The sequence below is a fragment of the Mesocricetus auratus genome, unplaced genomic scaffold (genome assembly GCF_017639785.1).
Source record: "Mesocricetus auratus isolate SY011 unplaced genomic scaffold, BCM_Maur_2.0 Super-Scaffold_100008, whole genome shotgun sequence".
Lineage (NCBI taxonomy): Eukaryota > Metazoa > Chordata > Mammalia > Rodentia > Cricetidae > Mesocricetus > Mesocricetus auratus.
Genome location: NW_024429192.1, coordinates 65,693,922 through 65,720,444, shown reverse-complemented (window position 1 = coordinate 65,720,444; position 26,523 = coordinate 65,693,922). Strand labels below are relative to the sequence as shown.

The following is a 26,523-nucleotide window of genomic DNA, read 5'->3' as shown; positions in this document are numbered from 1 at the left end:
TATAGGTGAGAAATGTTTGTTATACACATCATATATGTTGATAGATAGTATTTATATTTATGGGATGTATATGTATATGTGCATACATCGTGTAGTTCTTTTTTGATTGAAAAAACATAATAAGTAGTTGTGACAGGGACTTTGGAAAATCAGAAGGGTATATAAAATATGTCAGATTACCCTCCTTCAGTGTTACCCATTTAGAAATAGATTCTTCAGTGTTTCATATGTTTTATGGTGATATATCAATGGTGTTGTGTCTATAAACAGATGAAAACCATTGTCTCTTAGCCTGCTCTTAAAACATGAAATTATTCACATGCTTTTGTAATTTTTTATTTACTCTGATGACATATTCACAATATAACATTTACCATGTTAACCACTTTTTAAAAATACTAAAAGTGTCTTTCTGTTGTGCAAATGCTTGGCCATTCTTCTCTAGAACATTCTCATCCCAAATTCTACCAACATACTCTTTAAGCAGTGACTCACCATTTTTCCTCCCCATATCATTACACCATCAATGTCTGTCTTTATGAACCCATGAACTAGGTATAGTGTATAGTTGAAAACCTCTGGCATATAGTCCTAACATCTGGCTTATTTCACTTAGCCTAATGTCACCAAAGTCTGTTTTATGGCATAGTCAGAACTTTTTGAGAAAGCTGCATATTCCATTGTCCGTATTATGTACCACACCTAGTATCTGTTCACCCAGCAGCAGGCACATAAGGGCTTCCTCCTTTTGCTATTATAAATAATACTTTGTTTATGTGTATATGAGCATAACCGAGAAAACATTTACATCCTTACTTTTGGTTCTTTCAGTATTTCTGCAGAAATAGAATTCCTGGGTTATTGTTTTATTTTAAGTATGTTCATGGAATAAATTGGAATGGATGGGCCGGGCGGTGGTGGCGCACCCCTTTAATCCCAGCACTCGGGAGGCAGAGGCAGGCGGATCTCTGTGAGTTCGAGGCCGGGCTGGACTGATAGCCTCCAAAACAATACAGAGAAACCCTGTCTCATAAAAACCAAAAAAAAAAAAAATTGTAATGGATGGATATCATGACATCATGTGGCTATACCATATTTGATATAACAACCTTCATACATCATCTATTTAGACTCATTATCATGGATTCAGTAAATCACACTAGTTTATGTATTCTGAGACTACACAAGTATACCCTTACATTGAATTCCTAGAGATAATATAACTGGTTTAGAAGTGCTCACATTAGAGTTCTGATGCACACCACCGAATTGCTACACAGACCTGTAGGTAAGAGTTTTATAGGTAAGAGTTTAGTCTCTAAGTGTAAATTCTGTGAGTGCTGTTCCTTGAAGACAGTGTGACTTGCCCCAGTCCCTGTTGCTCACAGTGCTTATTCCAGGTGTGACCCTCTGTTCTGCTTTAGCACAAGCACTTGCTCTGTGAACTCCACTGCATGTGCATGCAGATGCACTTGTGTTTGCACGGCTGTACTTCTGTGTGTGCTGCTTCTTCTTCGTTTGTTTGAGACAAATCATCTTTCTGGCCTGGGGCTCATTAAGTTGGGTAGATTAATGGATCAGTGAGTATCACTAATCTGTTTCCAGGAGACTGTGGCACAATCTTAGCTTTATTTTATCTCAGTAATATAGAAGAAGTATGCTTATATTAAAAGCAAAATGAGAAAAGGGATGAGAATCATTTAGTTTCATTCATTCTTCAAAGAAGTAAATTTAGCAAAGTAACCTGATATTTCCTGTGTCCCTTGACTGTCAACAGTGGCAAAGCTGGAATTGTCCCCCTCCTCTCATGTCCTGACTGACACACACTCCCTATGATTGCATGGCTTCCTTTCCCTGCTGCTATTTCTGTTTCCCGTTGTCTAGAACATAGAAGTGACAAAGTTCACCTCGTGTATAACATTTGCTGTAACACCTCACTCTTTGGCTGCCCCTTGCCTGCAACAGCCAAAAATCTTGATCAAAACCTTTAAGTAAGAAAGGGAACATTAGTTCTACAGTGTGTGGTGGGCAGCAGTCAGCTGGAATGACCCAGTGGCTGTCTTTTGGGCAGGTGTGAGCTCCTCAGCTCTCTGCATTCTACGGCTTCTGCTGCTTCCTTGACACTGGCACTGAGTATCATTGTCCGCCTGCTCATTTATTCATTTGTTTCTTCTAGGTCAGGAGCTCTCAATCTGTGGGGGCATGACCCTGAGAGGCCACTTATCAGATATTTATTCATCACAGTAGCAGAATTGTAGTTATGAAGCAGCAAGGAAATTTTTGTGGTTGGGGGTCATCACAACATAAGGAACTATAATAAAAGGGTCACATCATTAGCAAAGTTGAGAACCGCTGTTCAAGGAGGGGGGGAAGTTTTTGTGTTTATATCATGATCACAGAAGTTGTAGAAACTTGAAAGCCATAGATAATCTGAAAAGGCCTTTTGAGGTATTGTTGGTGGTGGTGGTGGTGGTGGTGGTGGTGGTGGTGGTGGTGTGTGTGCCTGTGAGTGTGTGTGTGTTTGTTTTGATTTGGTTTGTTTTACATTTTATAGGAGAGAGGTAGCATGGTATGCTTTTGTTTGTTTTGTTCAATTTTTGAACAAAACTCTCTTTATGTAGGCCAGGCTTGATTCTTTCACATTGGTCTGCTGAGATTTGGAGTTACAGACATGCATCACTATGTCCAGCTTAGAATAGTCCTTAAGATATCTAGCTGCATTCCTAGACAACCTGGGCTTAACCACATCGTCCAGAAAATACAGTGGTAGTTCCTGTCTCGGGTATAATTGTTAGGATTGTGTATGAAATGCACTTGACAGTGTTTACATGAAGTAAGTGCTATTAAATGCTTGTTGTTATAATGCATTGATTAATTTCCAGTTAGTACTTTAATTTCTGTTCTCTGCCACACAGAAGGCAGCCTGGATAACCACAGGTTTATCAAATAGTACAAGGCAGTTGTCCTGAAATGTAGCTTAAACAGCAATACTTTGTTAACAAGTCCCCAATTGTTTAACAAGTCAATTATGAATCCCTGTGTACATATTTTTTTCTGCTTCTTGGCTATGTGAAAATATCATTATGTCCCTTCAGTTGTGTTGTATAAATGACTGATCTCACAGTTTATTTTTCATCTAGCAGTTACATTTGGGCATTTTCAATGACATTGCTTACCTTGACCAATATCTAATGTGGGGTTGAATATTATACCACTGTTTATATGGATCTTTCCCTTTTACCACTGTCTCCTGTTGGCCTAGAAAATTTCCATGCTAGATGGAAGTCATTTTTGATTCGTGTATGTAATTCATCATGTTCTTCATATGATGTTCAGTAAGTATGCATTTGCCAAGTATCTCTACCTTCCTTGTCTTGCAATAGATGCTTACTCAATAAAATCTTTAATTGTATTTGCCTGAATATACATGGAAGATATTATTTTAATGTTTTTAGTTATTGGTTGATGGTTTCTTTGTTTGCTTGTTTGTTTTGATTCAGGGTTTCTTTGTGTGCAGCCTTGCCTGTCCTGGAACTCATTTTGTAGACCAGACTGAACTTGAACTCACAGGGGTCTTCCTGCCTCTACCTCTCAAGTGCTGGGATTAAAGACATGCACTACAACCTGGGTTTTTTCCTCCTTTGAGACAGGGTTGTACTGTGTATCCCAAAGTGGTCTTAAATTCACTCTGTATCATGGGATGAATCTGAATTTGTAGTAATTCTGTCACTTTAACTTCCTTTCCCTATGCATTTAAAATTATCCTAGAACTTTTGCCTGAGTGTTTGTGAGAAGACATGAAGTTAGAATTTACATTTGTAAAATTCATTAAAAGGAAAATAAGTAGCCTAGTGTGCTGGTGTATGCCCTGTTATCCTAGAACTCAGGACTCTGGTGTGAATTCAAGGCCAGCCTTAGCTAATTGGTAAAAACCCCATCTAAAACAAAGAAACAAAACGAAAATAGCACCTCAAATGCTTTTTGAAAAGATTATAGTATTAATAATTCAATTTTAAAGTCATTAAACTAGAGAAATATATCACCACTATATTTAAGCATGTACCTAATTTATCCATGTATTTATTGCCAATTCTATAAGGAAAAATAGATGTTGATACTTTGCATTTTTCTTACAATTGTTCATTCACTGATCAAAAATTTTTTTAAATTTCTGCTGTGACCTATGAAGTTATAAACTATTTAGATGTCTGTTTCAGTAAAAGTGACTAGACCTTTCCCTTGAAGAAGCAGATATATGCATATATGATTTTAAAGAAAGGGGGAAATGAGAAACACTCTGATAGAGGGATCAAGCCAAGGTTTGCTTAGTAGCTAAACATTAGGCTAACCAAAGAAATCAGTCTCTGAGGTATGAGAGAGCTAGGTTACTTAGATATAGAGGAAAACCAATGTCTGGCATGACACTCAGACAGGAAATGAAGAGGAGTAGTCCATTATTCTACTAACTTATTGAAGAATTTCAAATAGCAGGTTAGTGTGATTCCATGCATGTTTGAGAGAAACTGTTCTAGGTGCAGACAGAAGGATCTCCTGAGAAGTGACCAGTTGGACATTGTTTGAGAACAGCAAGTGCTTTCTTAGTAAATGTGGTGTAATACCAACATACCTAGAATAGGAAATTCACTATTTGGTGAGTAATGGTTGGATTCAGTGACTGAACAGTAATCAGGAGAGAGGCTCGGGTAGACCCCTCTGTTCTCATTTGAGTTAGATGAATTAGAAAACTAGAATGAAGCAGGTCTAAAGTGGTATGGAACATTTTTAATATGTTGAATCTGCAAAGTCAATAGATGCAGTAATCGAATATGTAAGCCCATGGTTCAGAATACAGATGAACCTTAGAGACAGAGCTGTTAAGTACTTTTATGACACTGATGGTGTTTTAGATACTGATTGTGTTTTAATTTCTAGACATGGACCTGAAGAGAGAACACAGGGAAAAGAGGTCACGTTGGGGATCAAGGGCCCTTGACTATAATGCCATTGTTATTAATTCTATGTAAAGTTTATTAAATTATTTGTAATGATATGAAGCTCAGTTTCATCCAGGTATATACCTTTCTGTACACTTAGACTAACCAATAGATAAAAGATGAAAACATTCCCGTGGGGCAGTAAATTCCCATCTTATTTCCAGTGGTTCATATTTTGAACATCTTACAGACTCAACTATAAATGTGTATAATGACTGGGGAACTAACCTAATAGAAGTTACATTCTCTGCTGCGGCTATAAACTCAGCCATAGGACAGATTTTTAAAACCACCTCATCTGAAAATTAATGTCAATTGTAATTGCATTTGAACAGTGAAATAATGTAGTTCTCACTTCTTAGAAACAATTTTTCCAAGTTTTCTTCTTGATAAGCACAGCCTCTTTCTCTCTCCTCCTTTCTCCTTCTCTGTCTCTCTCTCCTCTCCTCTCTTGTCTCCCCTCCCTCTTTCCCTCCCTCCCCCTCTCCCTCCATCCCTCCTCCCAGATTCTTTGAATGACAGTTTCAGAGCCCCATCTCCAGAGCCATTGCTTGCATATCTAAAATACCACATGATCTCTTATATGCAAAATCTCATTGTGTGTTTGCATGTGTGCCAGTGTGAATATGGAAGTCAGTTCTAGAACTAGGAAGAGAACAGTAGGAGACTCCAGGAAGGCTTAAAGAAAAGGGATAAGAGGGTAATAATAGCATGTGGTTGACATCAGAGCCGAAAGGGGACAGGGATTCAGGGAGAGGGGGAAGGAGGACCCACCCAAAGAAAAGACTATGTATGAAAATGTCAAATGAAACCCATTACTTTGCTAAGTTCCAAAAAAGAAAAACTTCCCTAGGCAAACTCTCTCCATGTTCCCTTGCCTCTGCTGTGTGTTCTGTTGCGTGTATGCTGGCACGTGTTTGGATATTTTTATCATAAGTGTCTTAAAAACTAGTATATTTTAGTGTATACAGTTTTCCTCCAAAGTTCTACATAATTTATCTGATTGGGTGTGAAAGGAAAAAGAGCAGGAATCGTTATTTTAACTGTATATATTTATGTTCTTCATACTTAAAGAAAACTGTGCCAGTGCTTATCTGGTCCACATAATCAGTTAATTGAAGAGTCATGTTGCCGAATATTTTCTGTTTATTGGATTATTTGATCATTCCAAGAATATATTTTGACATTTTATTTTATTTTTGATTTTGTATGAATTGTTGAATTTTTGTCACAACTTAACATTTTCGTTTGAAATTGAGCACATTTAAATATCACACTCATCTATACATACATGTATGTGTGATTTTCTGGGAGTTGAATCTTTTTATATGCTAGTTTCTCTGCCATTCGTTTTCCAAGCTTCTTCGGTGTATATTAATGAAGCTCTGTTGTGCTAATGTGGGGCTGGGGTGGTACTCTTCACCGTGGGGCACAAGTGAAAACTCCTGTGCACATGAGATGAGAAGATGTGGGATTCGTCTCTTACCTGCTATCTCTTAGGAGCAGGACGTCTCTGCCCCCTTTGGTCATATCAGGATAGCTTCATCTTTTCCTTTCCCTTCTGAGAAAACTCTCATTGCACAATACATTGTTGATGATAGTAAGTGAACTGGTAAACAGTGGACCTTCGCAGCTTATCTTGCTTGAATGAGAACAAATCAATTGATTGAGAACTTCCTACTTTATATCCTCCCTATCCCACCCTGCATTGTGTTGGCTAGTTTTATATCAGCTCAACACAAACTAGAATCATACAAGGGGAGTGAGTCTCAGCTCGGGAAAAGGCTCCATAAGACTGTGTTGTAGGCAAACCTGTAGGGCATTTTCTTAGTGATTCATGGGGGATGGGACACCCATTGTCAGTGGTGCCAAGTGAGTAAGCCAGTAAGCAGCCCTTCTTCATGGCCTCTGCATCAGCTCCTGCCTCCAGGTTCCTGCCTTGCTTGAGTTCCTGTCCTGAGTTCCTTCAGTGATAAATAGTAATGTGGAAAAATAAGCCAAACAATCCCTTTCCTCGCCATCTTGCTTTTGGTTCTGTTGTTTCATCTCTGTTACAGTAACCCTAACGAAGACACCAGCCCTTTTCCACTACCACCCTATTCTTGGCTTTTGTGAGTCTTGACTATTTTCAGCATTCCATGTGGTAAAATCATGCAAATTTGTCTTTCTATGACCAGCTTATTTTTCATGCCCTAATGCCTTTGAGGTCCATCCATGTTGATACATGATGTAGGATTTACTTTTTGAGGAACCAATAATATTTCACTGTATGCACATTTTCTTTATCCTTCATCTGTTGATGGATGTCTAAGTTTCTTTTTTTTTTTTTTCTTATTGTAAATAGTGCTCCAGTGACATTGGAAATGCCAGTTTCCCCTTGAGATCTGCATTCCAATAATACTGGATATGCACCAATAAGGGAAATTGCCAGGTCATATGTCTGTTCCATTTTGATATTTTCAGGCACTCCCTACTGTGTCTCACCTCTGATCTGTCACCCTGCCTTCCCAGCAGCAGTGTGCAGAGCCCCTTGGCAGTATTAGGTTGCCACTTTGCTTTGCCTCATAACACTGATCGTGACAAACATGTGACTCCTCATTTGGGTTTTGTTTGCATTTCTCCATTATTAGTAATTTTGAGCAATGGTTAATGTTTTGTCTTTTGCGTACCTTTTAGAGAAGTATTTTGTTGTCATGTGTTGTAAAAGTTCTGTTTTATGTTTTTATTTTATGTTTATTTTATGGACATTGTCTGCATCTATACTTCTATTCTATGTATGTTCCTGGTGTTGATGAATGCCAGAAAAGGGTGTCGGATCTCCTGGAACTGGATTTATGGATGGTTGGGAGCAGGCATGTGGATCCTGGGCACTGAGTCATCTCTTGGGCCTCTCTTAGTCTCTGTTTACTTCCGTGCTCTAAGGCTTTTCTAGGTACATTGGGAGTTAGCCCATTACTGGATATGTGATCATATGCTCCTGCTCACGACTTGCCTTTCACTTCGTTGTTTTCGCTCTGTAGAGATTTTCATTATGACGTCATTTCTCTGGTTTTTTTTGTTTGTTTGTTTGTTTCTGTTGTCTGTGCTTCTGGTGCTGTATCCATCAAATCACTGTGGAGCCTGTCCTCCTAAATTTCTAGTCTGTGTTCTGTCCTAGGGGATTTCTATTCTCAGAAGCATCTGGAGTTATGTACATTCAGTCTCTGATTTGCTTTCTGACTTGTAAAAATCCAGTATTTCCATACAACTTGTAAAAGACAGTATACCTTCTATAGTGTGTGTTCTTAGCACTCATACAGAAAATAAGTGAACTTTATATATGTATTTCCAAAATGCCTTTTCTGTTCCTTCCATCTTAAGTCTCTCTCTATGTTGTGATATTGTTTTATTAAAATTTACAACATATTTTGAAATCAGCAATGTGATGAATCCAGCTTGGCTCTTCCTTTACAAGACTGGTTTAGCTACTTGTGATCTTTTCTGTTTCCATCTGAGTTTGAAATAGATAAGTGTTCTGTTTCCAGATTTTGATAGGTATCACTCTAGATAGACCTGAATTTTTAACAATTTATTTATGGTATTATTTTGCTCACTGTTTTCATTTTCAGTCACTAAATACTTAATGCTTTGGTTATTCCTGATGTCTTGTTCTTTTTGACACTATTTCAAGTGAATTTGCTCCTTTAGTTTTTTCTTGCAGTTTTTCACTGGTACTGAGCACATGACTGGTCATTTTAGTTAGTGAGCTGCTTTAGGGAAGGAACATGCCTTATTGTATTTTACACCTTAATACATAATAATTCACCATACTCCCTATTCTTTTATTACTGATCATCATATTTCTCTTCTCTTTCAGGTCTCTGCTAGTGGAACAGCCTCTCCTGCAGTCTGTACTCCTGTCACAGGACATAAGAGAATGGTCATTCCAAACCAACCCCCTCTGACGGCAACCAAGAAGTCTGCAATGAAACCACAGCCTGCAACCCAGGCTGCACCCATCCCAGTGGCTCCCATTGGAACTCTCAAACCACAGCCTCAGCCAGTTCCAGCCTCCTATACTACAGCTTCCACACCTTCAAGGCCAACCTTCAATGTGCAAGTGAAGACAGCCCAGCCCAGCCAACATTACATGGCTGGCCCATCCGCTGGACAAATGTATGGTCCAGGGCCGCATGGCTATAACACCCAGCCAGTTCCTCTGTCAGCACAGTGCCCTCCTTCTTCAACTCGTGCTGGCACCGACTATGCATATAATCCACCCCCAGGACATCAGCCCGAGCAGGGATATGGGTATGCTCCCAACCAAGGACGCTATTATGAACCCTATTATGCAGCAGGGCCAGCCTATGGTGGCAGAAATGATGCTGAGCCTTCTTATGGACAACAAGGTCATCCAAGTACCTGGAAGCGGGAACCTGGGTATGCTGCTCCTGGGGCCGGGAATCAGAACCCTCCCGGGATATATCCAGTCAGTGGTCCCAAGAAGACCTATATCACAGACCCTGCGCCAGGCCCCTGTGTACCACCACTGCAGCCAAAGGTAAGAAATAGGAAAGGAAAATATCTGACTTAGTCTGCCTTCCCTAGGGAACAGCCCATGAGACAGGCATGCATGTGTTTCTCCTCCTATCAGCAGATGCCAGTCCAGAGGAAAACAGTGAAGCAGAAAACTGAGTGTGGTCCTGATCACACAGTATATATATAGTTACTGTTTGCATCCAGTACACCCAATTGCAAACTAATGAAGGGTTATCTTCCCAAAAGCTGAATGAACACAATGTCTCAGGAAAATCTGATCAGGGGATCCCACCTATTACAGCATCCCTTACTGGATGGGGCAGAAGCATCTTCAGACATGTTTCACTTTCATGGAACCTGGATATGACTGCCATATCTCATGTTTGGGGAGGTTCAAGGAATTCCTAGATCTGTACATGAGAGGTATCCTAGGCAATCTTATGAGCTAGTGACAGGCAAAGCCCATGTTAAGGTGGTAAGAATTTGAGCTACATTGGTACCACAGCAGCTGCAAGGATCAAATAAGTAGGCCAGGCCTGTAGATGTGGGTATACCTGCAGATATGGTCAAGTATGTCTAAGACAGACAGGCTACTTACCTTCAGGGAGAAGCATGGATCATAGGATCAGTCATTGGCCCTTGTTTTTCACATCACGTATTTTCTGGAAAGAGTCTCACCCTTCAGTTTTTAACTCCACTAAGAATGCTTGAAAATCCTTTGTGAATGAAAGTTCTCTCCTGTTGTTAGAGCTAATGGTCAGCACTGAGTTTAGACTCCTTTTATATTAAATATGCCCGGTACTACTTCTAACTATGTAAGTTACAATAGTGTACTGCCTACTCATCATAACATGGGTTTTGCCTTAGTCCTGGGACAGCACAATTTTTTCCTTCCCAGCATAAAAGAAGAACATAGGAGAACTACTATTAAGGGGGCAAAATGAAGAACTGAGCCAGCTTTCAGTCCCTGGATTAGAAGCAAGCCCTCTTTTCCATTCAGTAAGAACTGTGAGGATATCAGGGAGGGTTCCAGGGCCTTTGTTTATCCTGAAGCTGAATTGGAATTTGAAGTTGTAGATTGAGTAGAAGATTAGACCATATTTTTTTCAATCATTTCTAAATTTTGATCAGATTGTCAGTGTCACAGCAGACATGCTCATACTCAACCTTGAAGCAAAAAGTGAAAAAAAAAGTCCTATCTGATATGTACTGGCACTAGCTTGTTACTCTGTGCTCCAGGCAAGTATCAGAGCTCTTAAGGGTATACTGTGCTTTCCAAGTGGGGCCTGTGATGTGCTGGAGGAATGGGTAAGCCTCACCTATGGCCCTTATGTCTGAGTGGGCTAACCTTGATCACTTTCGTAAGGCTTCCATAATAAAAGGTTAAGTGGCTCTGGGACTGTGGCTGAAACCTCCTAATAAAAAGGAAAGCTCTTCATGGGCTGGGGAGACGGCTTAGTGGGTAAAGTGTGAGAACCATTAAGTGTGAGGACCACATGCTGGATCTTCAAACCCATTTAAAAGCAAGATGTGCATACTGGCCCTCCTGCAGTCCCAGACGCAGGGAAGCAGACACCAAGGGAGGCAGGCTAGCCAGAGTAGCAACGATTTCAAGTTTCACATTTAGCAAGAGAGAGCAAGAGTTGAGACCCTGCCTCTATATTTGAAGACCCTGCCTCGATATCTGAAGAATCTACTGTGATGTTTAGAAAGGCTGTGCCCATGCAATTCTGCTATGTAGTTTAAACCTTATTTAAAAGCAAACTCAAGACCTATCGTTTTTTGAGGAATGGTACGCATGGACTTGTAGACTACATATGTATTTGTATGTATGTTCATCTGTGTGAACATGACTTTTAAGGTTGATTTCTGGTGTCTCTATCACTCTGCACATAATATACATAGAGGCCTACTGGAAGCTAAGTGACACTGTTCAGAGAGAGGTAATGTCAGAATCCCTTGAGGGTGCTGTTCCACCACTGAGGGAATCAGAGAAGACAAACATACATCTATAAGCAAGACATATTATAATCCCTGTTCAGAATTTGAAATTGTTGATATAACTCCTCAACAGAGGGTGTAAGACTTTTGTTTGCTACTTATTTGAAGAAGGTAATGGCCCAAAATGACTAATTACATCTTTACTAAGTTCGGGTGTCAGTGGATCGCATGTCACTTTTTAAGAAATTGAAATATTTGTTTTTCAACAGTGTCGTGTATTTTCACATCAGATTCAATTTGCAAATTGAAAACGAAAACCCAGTCAATGTACTTTTCACAGTGATTGTGGGAGAGAGCGGTTCAGGGCTGGTATTTAGCCATCTGTCTGTGCTGTGGAAAGGCAAGGAGAAAGATGAAGCTCTACGGCACCTTCTGTCTGTAGGATGGGCATCCGCTGACAAAGACTGGGCCCTTTTGCAGATGCTCTTTGAGCAGAGCCCTGCTGCATCCAAGGGCACCTGTGCGTAGAAGCCTTTGTTCCTCCCGTGTGGAATCTGTTTGGTAAAGATGTGATTTCTACCCTCAGACATGAGCTCTCCCAACTCTTGTCTGAGTTCTTTCTTGGCATCCTTTAATCAGCTTGAAGAAAAACTCTTGACTTCTTTGTCACATTTTCAACCATGGTGAAGGAGAATGTCATCTTCTCTAATTAATTAGTGATTGCAAAGAGCTGGATATTTCCAGAGCCAGAACAATTGCCAAGGGCAGGCTGTTCAGCATCTCCACTGACTTCCATTTGTTTTTATTTGTTTAGACAATAATGGGAAAGATACTTTTTGTATCTTTAAACGGTGGTCTTTCATTACACTGAGGATTTCAGAACATTAGACATTTAACCTATTTAGGTTTTTTTTTCTTTCCTCCCCTATATTTGAGATCAGTGGCTTTCCATTTTCCTACGTTATAAAACATAGAAAAGAAAAAGAATGGAAGACCAGAAGAAGAAAGATAAGGGAAAGAAAGGTGTGAGAAAAGAGAAAGTCAGACCTTGCAAGGTCAGAATTGTATTTGTGCTCTCAGAATGTGCTGAGCATTGAGTTTGCATGCTTCAGTAGACTGCTGTGTGCTTCTTGGACCAAAAAAGCTGAGTTCCTTGAGAAACACTGCTATAAGCAAGCTTTTGTAAAGAGAAAACATTCCCTTCTCACCAGAAGTCCTCTGGAAGATACACTTCTTCCCAATACAAATCTTCCAGGCTGATTTGCTTAAGCTAACTTTACCTCTGTTTTTTTGTGTTTACTTTCTTCTTCTGAAGGGGACTATGCACTTCCTGCAGTAGTCAGTCAGATGGTCCAGCTTGCTGGATGCCAGAGCAGCATCCTGGAAGCATCATGATTCTTAAGTATATAGTGATAAAATGACTTTAGCACCCATTTTCTTGTCATAGAACAAGATCTAGATCAGCCTCAGCCCTGGTATGCGGGCCGCTATTTGCCAGTGTGTGTGAACACTGGTGCTATGCACCCGAGAAAAGCTGTAGGATTCTTCCCCCAATGTTATACTTACGTTAAATTCTAAAATCATGTTCTATTAGAGTGCTCTTGGAATGCTCTCCAGGATGATTTGTCTTTAAAAGAATGTCAGACCATCCCTCAGTACACTAACACAGACCATTTTTTTTCTTTTTACCAGAATGCAACAGACATTTTTTTTCATTTAGATTTGGTGCTTGGGAGATATATAATGGCTTAGAGAAGAATAAGTGTCAAAGGGATTCCCAGACCTGCAATTTCTTTAAAGTTTAAGTAAACATTTGAGAATGGCATGGTACCATTCCATACATCCCAGTAGTATCCAAATGTGAAAATGTCTTTAGCTTCTTACAGTGGCACATACTGAGTGTAGTGCAAGGAATTGGCGGTATGTTATAGAGCCATCTTAATGGAATTAAATGCCTCTCCTTCGTAGGAGCAGAAACATTGTAAGGAAGCATTCAGAGCGGGCGGGAAGGTGGACTTGGACATGTCTCTGAGCTTTGCTGATAGCATGAGGATAATGGAAACAATATGCAGGCCAGGGGCAGTGATATTGATAACTCCCTTTGGGGAACACTTTGGCCGTACATGGCCATGAACAGTAGGTGAGCTCAGGTCCAGGTCCAAGCTTTGCTTTTTCTTTTCTCTTCACTTCTTTTCTTTTCTTTTGGGTGGGGGGGGGAGAGTTTCTTCTGTGTAGCTTTGGATCCTTTCCTGGAACTCAATCTGCAGACCAGGCTGGCTTGAACTCACAGAGACCCGCCTCCCTCTGCCTCCCAAGTGCTGGGATTAAAGGCGTGCGCCACCACCACCTGGTCCAAACTTTTCATTTGCTTATTCATGAATCACTTGCCTGTGTCAAGTTCCTGGGAAGCCGCAAAGTGGCATATTTTGGAGATTGTGTTCTCAGGGTAGCGAATCCTAGAATTTTGACATCTTTAGATTTTTGGACGGCAGGAGTTCCACATCCATGCTGTTGCACATGGACCCTCAGTGGCCTTAGGCAGCTGTGGTCCAGTGTGAGTGAGATCATCAGTTGGGGGAAGAGGGGAAGTACCCACTAAATCCCTATAGCCAGGCTTCCTCTTCTCCATTACTTACTGTCCCTTATGGTTGAAAGAATGATAGATGGCTGGCCATACTTTAGATTTGAAACAGCGAGTTCATTATATGTTTAGCACACAAAAGTTAAAAAAGAGAGAAGTGGAGGGGGACACAAATGCACAAATCATCAAATTAGAGGCTCAGAACATCCAACAGAAGTTGCTTGGGGAAACCCCTTTCTATAGTCAGCTGGAGTTTCCAGTAAGAGAGTGCTGGCACAGACCATCCCTTAGGTAAAACTTTTAATAAAAGGATTCTATAGCAACAGCAAGGTATAACATCATCAAAACAGAGGCTACAGATAGCTTTCCAGTCAATTCCTGTTGGATGAGATTGGAGGGAGACTAGTGTCCCCTTGTATCCTGCCCCCACCACACACACACACACACACACACACACACACACACACACACACACACACACACACACACTTTTATATCATGGGTAAACAGCAGGAACTTCTTTTGGAAATGCTTTTCTCTTTAGCTTTTTTCAAGGACACTCTTCTATCTCCTGAGCTGAGTATCTGGGCTCTTCCTTCCCTGTCACAGAGGAGGGGAATCAGCCCATCCCAACCAGGAACCTGGGAAGATACTTGACAACAAACATGTTTAGGTCTGAAAGCATGAACTCCCTTACTACTGAGTTTAGCTTAGTGGTAGAGATTGGGCCCATTTTGCTCTAGGCCCTGAATTTGGTCTCTTGCACTGATGGTCCCAAAAGAAACATAAAGGAAGGAAGGAAGGAAGGATGGATGGGTGGAAGGATGGAAGGAAGGGCCAAGAGAGAGAGGGGGGGGGAAGAGAGAGAGGGAAAAAAAAAGAAAATGTTAGTGTTTTCCCAAGTATACTGTTTTCCACTGTGACCAAGCATATGTGAGAGGTCAAGAAGTTTCTGACCTTGACCCTGCTCTCTTGCCAGTCCTCTGGTTGTAATACCTCTTAAGGTATCTAGTCCCTACTCCTATCTCACTGTGGTTCAAATTTACATTTGTCTTTGCCTACTCATGTTTAACACATGTGTTGGCCACGCCTATTTCTTTGTCTTGTGTTAGGAGTCATCAAAAATTTGCCAATTTTAGTTGTAGTGTAACTTGAACTACTGGAAGTAAATCTTGGGGGATGAGGAAGCATGAAATCCAGGTGATGGGCACAGCAGTCATGAACAAGGTTCTAGAACTGCTGTTTATATCATTGTAACCCTGTCGATTATTTTTCTGCTTTCATTTTTGCTTGTTTTCTCGTTCATTGTGGTAAGTACACACAGATATGGTTGGTATTGGAGGTGTCAACCCCAGTGAAGCCCTGCAGCCTGGGGGTGGCCTTTCTAACTGCTGTCCTGGAAAGAATTGTAGGTCCTTTGTAATTCCAACTCAGTCCAAGGCCTCCCTGTAATGTTGTTAGCCAGAGCCCTGTGCTAGTACTATAAGAATGGTTTGTGAATATTATTTTTCACCTAAACTTTTTATGTGCTACAATGCCTAAAAATTTCCATCTCTCATGTTTTTGAAAAATTAAACAATTTTAACATCAGATTATAACAATATGATCATGTGTGTTCGCAGTAAAATCATATTTTAAATTATTGATTTTATCATTTTGCTTCATTTTAACTTTATAGCAAAATAAATCCCTGACCTACAGATGTGTACTTGTGAAATTTTGTTTCCTTCCTGGCCAAGGGAAACCCTAATACCTCCTGTGCTTTTCTCTTCCTAGAAAACAGAAATGTGCTCTTTATTGATCAGTGGTAAATATACAAACTAAATGATTTATATACTCAGTATTAGGATTTTTTCTCACGGTACAAGAGAACTTTTGTGGGGGAGGACAAAGATGAGGGAAATAAGACAAGCTCTCACTCAAAATGTGGCCCAGGCTGGCCTTGAACTTGCAGATGTCCTTTTCCTTGGCATCCCGAGTGCTAAAATTCATAGGCAGAGCCTCCATGCCCAGTTAAGTCAGCTGTTTTTAGCTAGTATAATTCCAAAAGTGTCATTGTTCCAAAAATAAAGATTTACTTGTTATTTTAGATCTTTGATTTTCTGGAAGATGGAAAATCCAACTCTTATAAATAATCTTAGCCAATAATATGGTGTGTTTGCTCCATTGCCTCCTTGGAATTTAAGGAATGTTCTTTAGAAAATATGGCTCTTTTATTTTTGTCTGGCACTTACTTAAAACAACAGTGAACTGTATAAAATAGCATGTAACTTTTTAAAAAAGCACACTATATAGTGTGGTCTCATACAGTGAGCACCTACAGCATATTCGGAGTGAATTTTCCTAGTGTCTTGCCAACCCTGAACACAAGAGGAGAAATGTGAAGTCACTCCCTGGGGCCTCCCCAGACCTCTTTCCATAGTGAGGTTCGCCTCCATTCCTGGATGTCTTTGTTTATGGAATTAGCTCATTGTACAGTTGTTCAAACATAAAATATTCTTTGGGCCTAGTGGTTTTTATACGTATATTTAGCATTGCATTTCTGGATTTTAACATTTAGAAACTCAATATTCTGTCATGATTTAAGGAGGTGAAACTGTACCCTAAATCGAAAACCAAGATAATAGGTTCTGCTTTTTTTCATTCAGTCTTTATTAATATCAGGCTTATTTTTTACCTCTTATGCCTCTCTGAAATGTGAAAGAGGAAATTGTGTGTCAGATGTTTTTGTGTCATTTGTTACTCTTCATGGTTCATACATATATTATTTAACATCAGTTTGCATAGAATTATATTAGATAATGTCTTAGCATTCTATCATCATAAACATATTGAAGATTGTCAACTTATTGAAAAAATTCGGGTTTTTGACTAGGTATTTTGAAGGTTTACTCTGGCATGTGAAGCATCTTGGCTGAGCGATGCTTCTCTAACAAAGCTTGATCTCTTCATGGCCAGGAACTGAAGGAGAGAAGGAAAAGAGACTTGGGATTGACAGTACCTTTCAGAGGCATGCCTCTGAGGCCTGAAAGACAACCCCCCCACACACACACACACTTGTGGGCCCCAGCTTTCAACAGTTCTCTTGCCTTCAGATAACATCAAACTATGTACCAAACATATAAGAGTCCTTTAGAGGGCTGTCAACATCCACACTATAATAGAAGCCCCTTATCTGAGCAAGCCCAACCATTCATAAGACAAACATATGTTCACACTTATCTAGGAGGCAGCTGGTGCAGGGGGTCTCTGCAAGGACAATAAATAATGGGCCCCTAAGAATTCCTGGAAAGATTCATTGGGAAGATTAAAAATGACCATGCTACTGTGTTTGGCCTATGGGCTAAAATTCCCTTTATCTTTAGCCTTGTTTTGTAAATAGCATTTAAGTACAGTCATCCTCCCTTGTCAACATAATGTCCATGTGTCTTTTTACCACAACAGGGAAAATGAGGTATCATGGGAATCTAATGGCCTACATAGCAAATAGCAAAAAAAGGAATTTGTATTTCCCTTACAGAGGATGGTCCCTGATCCTTTGTCAAAAATATGATAGTTTGGAGCCAAGTAAGATGGCTCAGTGGATAAGAATGTTTGCTATAATGGATGACTACCTCAGTTCAGTCCCAGGAACACTCTCTCTCTCTCTCTCTCTCTCTCTCTCTCTCTCTCTCTCTCTCTCTCTCTCTCTCTCTCTCTCTCTCTCTCTCTCTCTCTCTCTCTCTCTCTCTCTCTCTCCCCCTCTCTCTCTCCATCTCTCTCCGTCTCTCTCTCTCTCTCTCTCATGCACGCACACATGCACATCCCTCTCTAAAAAATACTTAAAATTTTTAAGTATTGATTTTTTTTAAATCCTGAGTTAGAATGTGCCACAGTAGATCGCCACTTTAGGGAGAAAGGAAGTAAATATAAGTGAATGATAGGTGCTGGGTAGATGACTCATGGGTTCAGAGCACTTGCTCTTCTTGTGGGAAGCTGGAAATTGATTCCCAGTACCAAAGTGGGGCTTCTTTAACCTCTATAACTCTAGTTCCAGGAATTCTGATGCCCTCTTCTGATATCCATGGGAATCAATCTTACAGATATGTAAGCGCTTGTACATAAAATAAATGAATAAATATAATAAAAAATTTAAGTGAGAGCTTAACCCACGGCTTGCAGAATGATTCCTGTAGCCTAATGAAACATTCCTGTTAAGTTTTCCCATCCAGGTGTTGATGAAGCTTGACCATTCACCCTGCTTCCATAGGATCAACTTATTCTCTGGAATTTTCTCATAGCATTACATCAATTCTTTGCTATAATATGTGCTTATTGGGCATATTTAATATATAATGTGTTCATTGAGATCATTTTTTTAAAGGAAAATTCTGAGAGATCAGAGAGAAGGAGCAAGCCACTGCCACACTTACCTCCTTAGTGTCTCAGCAGGCAAGAGAGTGAGTTCCTGTTTCTGCCCACTTATATCCTCTCTCTGCCCAGCCATCTCACTTCCTGTTTCCTTCTAGCTACCTTACTTCCTGTCTGTTGTACAGACCTCTAGACCTCTATGGTTAGCTAGTAGCAAGTTCCATTTCTCTGACCTTCAGACAGGTTTTATTTGTGTAAGCAAGACATCACCACAGGGAAGAACAATGGATTGATGAATTCTCCAAAAGAGCTGCAAGCTGATTCCTCCTGGAAAAAGTAGTTAAGTCCATGGCTTGTCTGCATGGTGGGATGACAATGTCTGGCTTGGATTGTCCACTGAGATCATTTTTATTTGAAGTTTTTTTTTTTTTTTTTTTTTTTTTTTTTTTTCCGAGACAGGGTTTCTCTGTACTGTTTTGGAGGCTGTCGATCCAGCCCGGCCTCGAACTGACAGATCCGCCTGCCTCTGCCTCCCGAGTGCTGGGATTAAAGGCGTGTGCCACCACCGCCAGGCTATTTGAAGCATTTTTAAAATTGTTTTTTGTGTGTAAAAGGGTTCTGTTATCATCAGTCATTGTCAATTTCTCACCAGTTTAAAGAAACCCCGTATCTTTAGCAAGCCTCTCAACTCAACTGCAGATATTAACTAATTTATTACCATCAATGCATATACTGATTTTTACATGGAATTGTCTTATATAACTGTATCATTAGCCTGTCATTTTCAAATTCCATCCTTTTTTATTACTGAATAATAATAATAACCACAATTGTATTTATTGTTTAACAAGTTGATAGCCTTGAAGGTTTTCCTGGTTTCAATTTGTGTTTCTGGAGCATGTCTTTCCAGTTGCCTTACATATATAACTAGCAACAGAATTACCTAGTGAGGTCCCACATTGTGAGGATCCACTACACTGCTTTCCAAGGGAGCAGCAAGACTGTTTAACAAGTCTGTTGACACCCATATAAGAAATGTGTGAGGGTCTCAGCCTCTGTGTATTTTTCAAATCCCATTTGATTTTGAAAAATCTCTACTTTTTATATTAATTAACTAGTTTTTGATGAGCTCATACTATATAGCTCAGGTAGGTCCCAAACTTCTGATGCTCCTGCCTCTGCCTCCCAAGTGCTAGGCTTGTGTATTTGACCTGAACTGTGTTGTGGGACTTTCCCTTCAAGTAGAAATGTCTATTCTTCCCATCAGGCAGGAAACTTGCATGTGCTCTCCTTCTCTATTTATCTCTGACACAATCAGTACCTATCACGAGTCAGACACTCCTGAGCAAATCAATAAAGCAATCATAAGTGAAATGGTATTTATTGATTGTCATGGCTTCATGAGCTGTTTGCATGAGTTTTAATGTATATTTTAAATGAATGTTCTCTTTTTTAATTGCAGTTCTGATCTTAGTCTGCTTTTCTCCTGAAACCCTGTTTTGTATCATACCAGATTGGTCTTCACTTGAGTGCAGTCTGTCTTAGTCCCTAACGTGAATTTCCCAGCCCTGTATCATTGCTGTTTGTCTTCCTTTGGCTGTGGTTCACTTGAGATGTTTTTCCGCTGGGCTGTCATGGGGAAGCTGGTTTGATAATCAGGGGTCAGTATGGAAGTATCACTTCCCACTCTTCCCCCAGTCAAGCCTGCTCCTCCCACACACAGTCCTCATCTCTTCCGAACTGTTGATTTTGCTCTTCCAGAAACTCAGGCCTGAAACCCGAAGACTTTTTCCTATTCTTTTTCTCATAGGATATTCTTTTGTATTTCCCTAAACCTGTACATAGAATCTGTAACCACCATGTACTCTAGCGCTCAGGGGCTGGCCTTGCCCCATCACGTGTAACCCAAGTTATAGTTGATTACTCTTGCTTTGTTACTTTTGTATTAGTCTGTCTTCATCTTGTTACTCTGCTCAGTGATTGGATAGAAACCATGCTATCTTACTGCTGTCCTGATGTCCTGGTGAGGCCCCTCTAACAACATCTGGGGAGGGGAAAAAAAACGGAACTATGCTTGCATATCTATTGTTCACTTACTACTTTCAATATCTTACCTACCATATCTCACTCCAGTCCTCATCAGTCACTTTTCATTCAGCCATGAACCCGAATAATAGCCCTTGACTTTGCCTCCATCTACCTACAATTGTCTCACCAGCTGTCTCCATGGCTTACTGTTCTACATCCTATAGAACATCATTCAAATGGTACTTAGTAGAAGTTTTCCTCACCACTCCACCAAAAATACCCTGTCAAGACTCTACCCACTTTTAATGTTTCCTTTTCCAATATAATATTTATCACCACTAAACACAGTGTGTTTATATATGTATGCATATGTATGTATGACGTTTATATATGTGTGTAGATAGTGTCATATATGTTTGTGTACAATTTGTGTCTATATATACAGATATGTATGCTTGTTTGGGTATGTCCTTGTGTTTATGTGCAAGCCAAGAAGTGAACTTTGGGTGGTGTTCTTTAGGAGACATCCCCATTGCTTTCAGAGACAGTCTCTCACTGGGTCCTGGGGCTTGCAGATTTTTCTAGAATGGATGGTTACCAAGCCCCCAGGGATTCCGTCTTCACCTGGGTTTATAGGTATTCTCACATGTCCTGCTTGTCCACGAGTGCTGGCAATCTGTTGTCCTCCGTCATGCTGGAGAAGCATGTCACGACTGGACTATATCCCTAGCCCCTTATTCTCTATTTTACTCAGCTATTCTTTGTTCTTTTCCTCTAAAATATGTCTTCAGAGCAGGATTTTTTGTCATTTTAACTGCTATATAACAAATAGTGACTTAAATACAGCAAGTTCTCAGTGAAGAAATGTGTTTCTAATCAAAGAATGAGCAAGTCTTGGTTTCAAAGTTGCCCCTCCTGAAAGGGGCTTATACAGGTATCTCTGTCATGTTGTGACAGTGTCTTCTGCTAAGTAGGGAAGGCCACAAAGCTCTGATGTCACCGTATGTGATGCCCACTTCCTGAAAGTGTTCCCTGAATTTTCCCTTCTCCATCTTGTCTTCTGCTACCAGTACTTACTGTAACTCCATGTGTTGTCTGTTTGACTTTGAATTTCAATGTAGAAGACAAATTGCGTCCTCCAGTGTGGTGATAGATGTGGTAGTGCTTTTTATTATGAAATGCCACTTCAGCTTGACGAATTGTTCTCATACTTTGCTGGGCTTAGACTAAAAATAGGGCCTAAGACTTTAAATGATAGACAGTCTTTTAAATATTTTAAAGTTCTATGGATTAATAACTGCCAATATTGATTATTTTTGTCATATCCAGTGCTAAGAGCTTATATGAATTGACTCATGTTATCTCATTAACATGTTCAGTAGACGATATGATTCTCCTTCTACAGATAACAAAACTGACAGCGATCAAATACTTTACCCCATTTTATTTTATGAGCCTTCATAAACATAAACAGAGGTGAACAGAAGGGCTCAATTTTATTATATGACAGCATGCATGTCATAAAATCTTTCCATGAAAAATCAGAATATCCAACTTGTTTGGTGCTAGGGTTGGACTCAGAAAATGATAAAATTCCTTTTCTCTTTAAGCTCATGTTTTTTTCATAATAATTGGACAGAGGCAGTAAGATAGTAACTGTCGGTGATCCCTGCTCTGATTCATATAAATATTCTCAGGATGAGTTGTCTAGTCACCTTGATTTCCTTATCCTTTCACCTGCAGCATTCTCCAAGTCCAACTCCTTGCCTGAAATTGCTTTGGTGATACTTTTTGAGCTCTGAGGCACCCCGAGTTACTGATTAAAGTAGCCTACTTAGGGATAGTCTTGGAAGAAATGACATTTGGGCTGAAGCTAAAAGGATGCGCTAGGTTCTAAGATGCTAATGAAAACCTTCACTGGCAAAGGAAATGGAGGTGATGTCAATTCCTTTGAGCCTGACATTTACAGGGATAGAAGAGAAGATAGGGTAAAGCAGTCAGTGGAGGAGAATGGAATAAAATGATGTGGGAGTGCCACCTGCCCAGGTGCCAGTGAAAGATTGGTCAAGCCATCCCCCCTCCCCAGGCGTATGTGCAGATTTTTCTGCAATGACAGCCTAAGTGGAAAGGGCCCGAAGAAAGCAGGCAGCCCCATGCTCAGGTGCTCAGGCTAGAGGGACAGGAGGAATGAAAGGAGGAAGACAGGGTCAGTTAGTACAGGTCTTTCTTTGCCCAGCTTCTACTCTTATACTCATCTTAGCTTGATGGGCTAAAATCTGGGAAACTGTGAGCTAAGGAAGGTTTTTCTCTCTTAAATTACTGATGCCAGATATTTTGGTGCAATTATCAAAAAAGAATCCTACTCATATAGATTTGGCAATCTTTCAGCATTCGGAGTCTGCTTACCTGACCTCTCTGATTCATTAGTGGCTTCCTTCCTTCCTTCCTTCCTTCCTTCCTTCCTTCCTTCCTTCCTTCCTTCCTTCCTCCTTCTTTTCTTTCTTTATTTCTCTCTTTCTTTGTCTCTCTCTCTTTCTAACATTTTTTGTCTAGAATCTCTATTTTTCTATGCGACTGGACCCTTCACACCAGAATGAGATATGTTTGAGTTTAGTTCATGCTTATCAAGACGCGTGGCTGCTGAGGAGAGCACGTCTTGGGGATGGTACCAAAGAGCATCCAGGTACATCTCTGCATGATGCCGTCACCTGCCTCGAATCTTTAGTCACAATGGAAGTGTATGGGATTCTATTTAGACCCTGATTGTTCGCTTTGCAGAAAACTGTGACTCTGGAGAATTGGACCAATTTTGCCCCAATTTACCTACTGCACTTTTACTACCTTTTTTTAAAAAGAAGTAAAAAAAATGCCCAGTAATGTGCAGCAATGGTGAAAACAATTCTCGCTTGATTTCGAGCAAAGCCTTGTGTGTTAAGCTACTGATGGTCATTCCTTAATATGAGGCCATTGACTGACAGCCAGACAAGTTTCTTAGTTGTTCTTCTAACAGAGGACATCAGTCCATCTCTTTGTTTTTCATCGTCTAGTCCAGTGGTTCTCAACCTTCCTAATGCTACGACCCTTTAATATAGTTCCTCATGTTGTGGGGACCCCCAACCACAAATCATTTTGTTCCACTTCATAACTATAATTTTGCTACTATTGTGAATTGTAGTGGATATGAATGTCTGATATGCAACCCATGTGAAAGGACCGCTTGACTTCCCACAAGAGGTCACAACCTACAAGTTGAGAACCGCTGGTCTGGTCTGTCCTTACCAGGCAGTTCAGAATACTGCATGTGTTTGGTGGACCATAGGATGGAGGAAGAAGAATGACAGAGCCAAGAGTCTTCGTAGTCACCTGGAAGCCTCTCCTGGCTCTGTGACTTGTAGTCAGCCACCTTCTTTCTGCATCCCCCCACCCTCCCATAGTTTTTCTCTGTGGTTTGGGTGTCTTAGTTTCCTCTGTATGAGCCAATCAGTTGTACCTGATTGTTTCATCTATGATTCCATTTTAACCTGGATATCTTGTTATCCTAATACAGCCACCTTCACTGAGGGTTAGACTTTCAACGTGTTTTCTCTTGGACAAAACTGAGCCCATTACAGCTGTATAGGAAAATAAGTACTTATTTCTTTGAGAAAAGGAAATATGTCCATGTGAAAACTTTAAAGCCCTGAAACACTATCAAAATAATTTCAAATTATAACAGAGTACCTGGTGACATCTTCATACATAACGTGACTACTTTTTTCCTGATCACTTCTCGCATCCTAATTTTATAACACTTTCTTTAGAGATAAAACAAAGAGAATTTGTCTTCTCATAAAGGTGATAAAAATGTGTTAGTGAAATCATTATTAAAAGTTTTGAAAATTTTCTTCAATCTGTTCAAGATTTATTGATGTCACATAACATTTAAGAGTATTGTTAAGAGTGGGGAAATTTCTATCGTGTTTCTTTCACTTATGAAGCTAACAATTTGTACTGTTAGCACAGGTCAAAGCTGGTAAATTCTGCTCTGGAATTTATTATACTGGAATCAGTTATACTGGAGTGTGTTCATAACTGTTCCCAGCACAGTATCGAGCACTTTCCTGATAAGAATATGAACCCCATTTGGGTGATAGACACAGTCCTCCAGGAACTCTCCCCCATGTGCATGGTAAACTTTACCACAGTTCTAACTTGGGTCTCTAAGTCTTCACTTCACCTGCTGTCTCTTCCTCCAGCCCCATTCTGAAGGTTGCAGAACATATTGGTATCGTGTAACTTTTGACTCTGTGGGTCAATGAACTAAATGAAGAGTAGAACCAGGACCATTGGAAATAGTCTTGAACAGTTATATGATTTGATCTGTTTAGGGGACCCATGGCTATAGCACCAGACCTATCCCAGGTGCATTAACTGACTTTGTGGAGCCCATTCCCTATATAGGGATATTTTGTTCAGCCATGGTACAGGGGAGGGGCTTGGTCCTGCCTCCACTTGGTATGCCAGACTTTGTTGACTCCCCAAGGAAAGCCTTACTCCCTGTAAGGAGTGAATGAGGGGTGGGAACAGGGCAGGGAGAGGGTGGGAGAAGGGAAGGGAAGGGGAACTTGGGTTGGAATGTAAAATGAAAAATAAATTTTTAAATAAAAAAATTTAAAAAGAAATAGTCCTAGAACATATCCCTATGACATGATAACTGACAGTGACATACACTCACATTGTAATGTCAGCAAATCATATTAAAGTAGCTTACTGCATACCGCTAAATGGCCATGAGCCAGAAAAATAGCTCAGTGGCTAAAGTGACTTGCCACCAAGACTAACAATCTGACTTGAGTTCTGGGACCATCGTGGTAGAAGGAAAGGGCTAATGGCTACAAGTAGTTCTCTGACCTCTGTGTGTGTATGTATAATATATATATATATATATATATATATATATATATATATATGTGTGTGTGTGTGTGTGTGTGTGTGTATATACATGTCATATATATGCATGTACATAGACGCATAACAAATTAAACCATAGTAAAATAATTTTTTAAAAAGAAACATGTTACCATTCACTTCCCTTATCTAGCCCCCACATTCCCATGACCACGATGACATTACCTCACATGAGCATGGAGAGGCATCCATGGCCATACTGCTCAACCTCCACTTAGGACTCCCGTCACAGACCAGTCTAGATGAGCATCCTGAATGTTGTCGTTCCTTTCTTCTCCATCTATTTTTTGCTTAAAGGTTTACTTCTAATCTGGGTACTGGCTTGGAAGTCATTTCTTCTGTGATTTACTCCTTCCCCCTTGCTCTTATTTCTACATTAAGCTTTTTTGATAAAGTGCATCCCATGTTGCATACCCCATTTGATGGATTAGACATACATGATGGTGTCAGCAGCAGAATCAGGATGTGAATGAAGATGGTCTGCTAGAGAGTCCTCGGATTTCTCTTTTTCATTCAGCTGAGTGTTCAGCAAAGACTTCTCTAGGAAATTCCCTTTATTCTGACCTAAAGGGAGTTTGGTTGAGATTGTGGAAACTGGGGAGAGGAAAATGTCCCCAGTAGTGTTGTGATGACTGTAGCAGCACTACTCAAGGAGTTACACTGTGTTTATAACAGTTTTATTCTCCTGGATAAGACAATTGAAAGACAAGTGAGGTAAGGGAATCCCATAGATTGGTGATCACCTCTTTGCTAGAGGGGAATGCCTCCAAGGATTTATGCCCTCTGAGTTAACAGTTAGACAATATCCAATCATGTATCTGTTCTGGGGACTCCAAGTCATTTCTTTGAGAAAAATCTGAATAAACTTCCACCAAGACCTTATGCTTCAGTACTGACAGCATGGAAGAGTGGATGCCTGGTAGTCCGGCTTTTAACCTGTTCCCCCTTTCTCCCTCCAGTCTTGAGCTTCCCTCTGATTCTGTTGACCTTTCTCCTAGTCCCCATTTGCTCCTAGTCTATTGACTTATCTCCACAGAAGTCAGCCTGTTGCTGACCATATCACTGGGCTTTTCTTGGCACAAACACAGTACAGTCTAGCAAAGTATCTCATTGACAAGCAATCCCAGGCAAGTCATTGGCTCAGCATTACCCAGCATGACCAGA

At 40.3% G+C, this 26,523-nt stretch overlaps 1 protein-coding gene across 3 annotated transcripts in view; it reads left to right on the top strand.

Annotated features, from left to right (window-relative positions):
- LOC101828273 (LIM domain containing preferred translocation partner in lipoma) overlaps positions 1-26,523 on the top strand; it is a 583,098-nt gene that overhangs the window by 341,796 nt on the left and 214,779 nt on the right. For all 3 annotated transcript variants that reach the window (XM_040751025.1, XM_040751024.1, XM_040751023.1), the window contains one exon: positions 8,851-9,534. In XM_040751025.1, the coding sequence (XP_040606959.1) occupies positions 8,851-9,534 (684 nt within the window). The remainder of the gene's footprint in view (positions 1-8,850; positions 9,535-26,523) is intronic.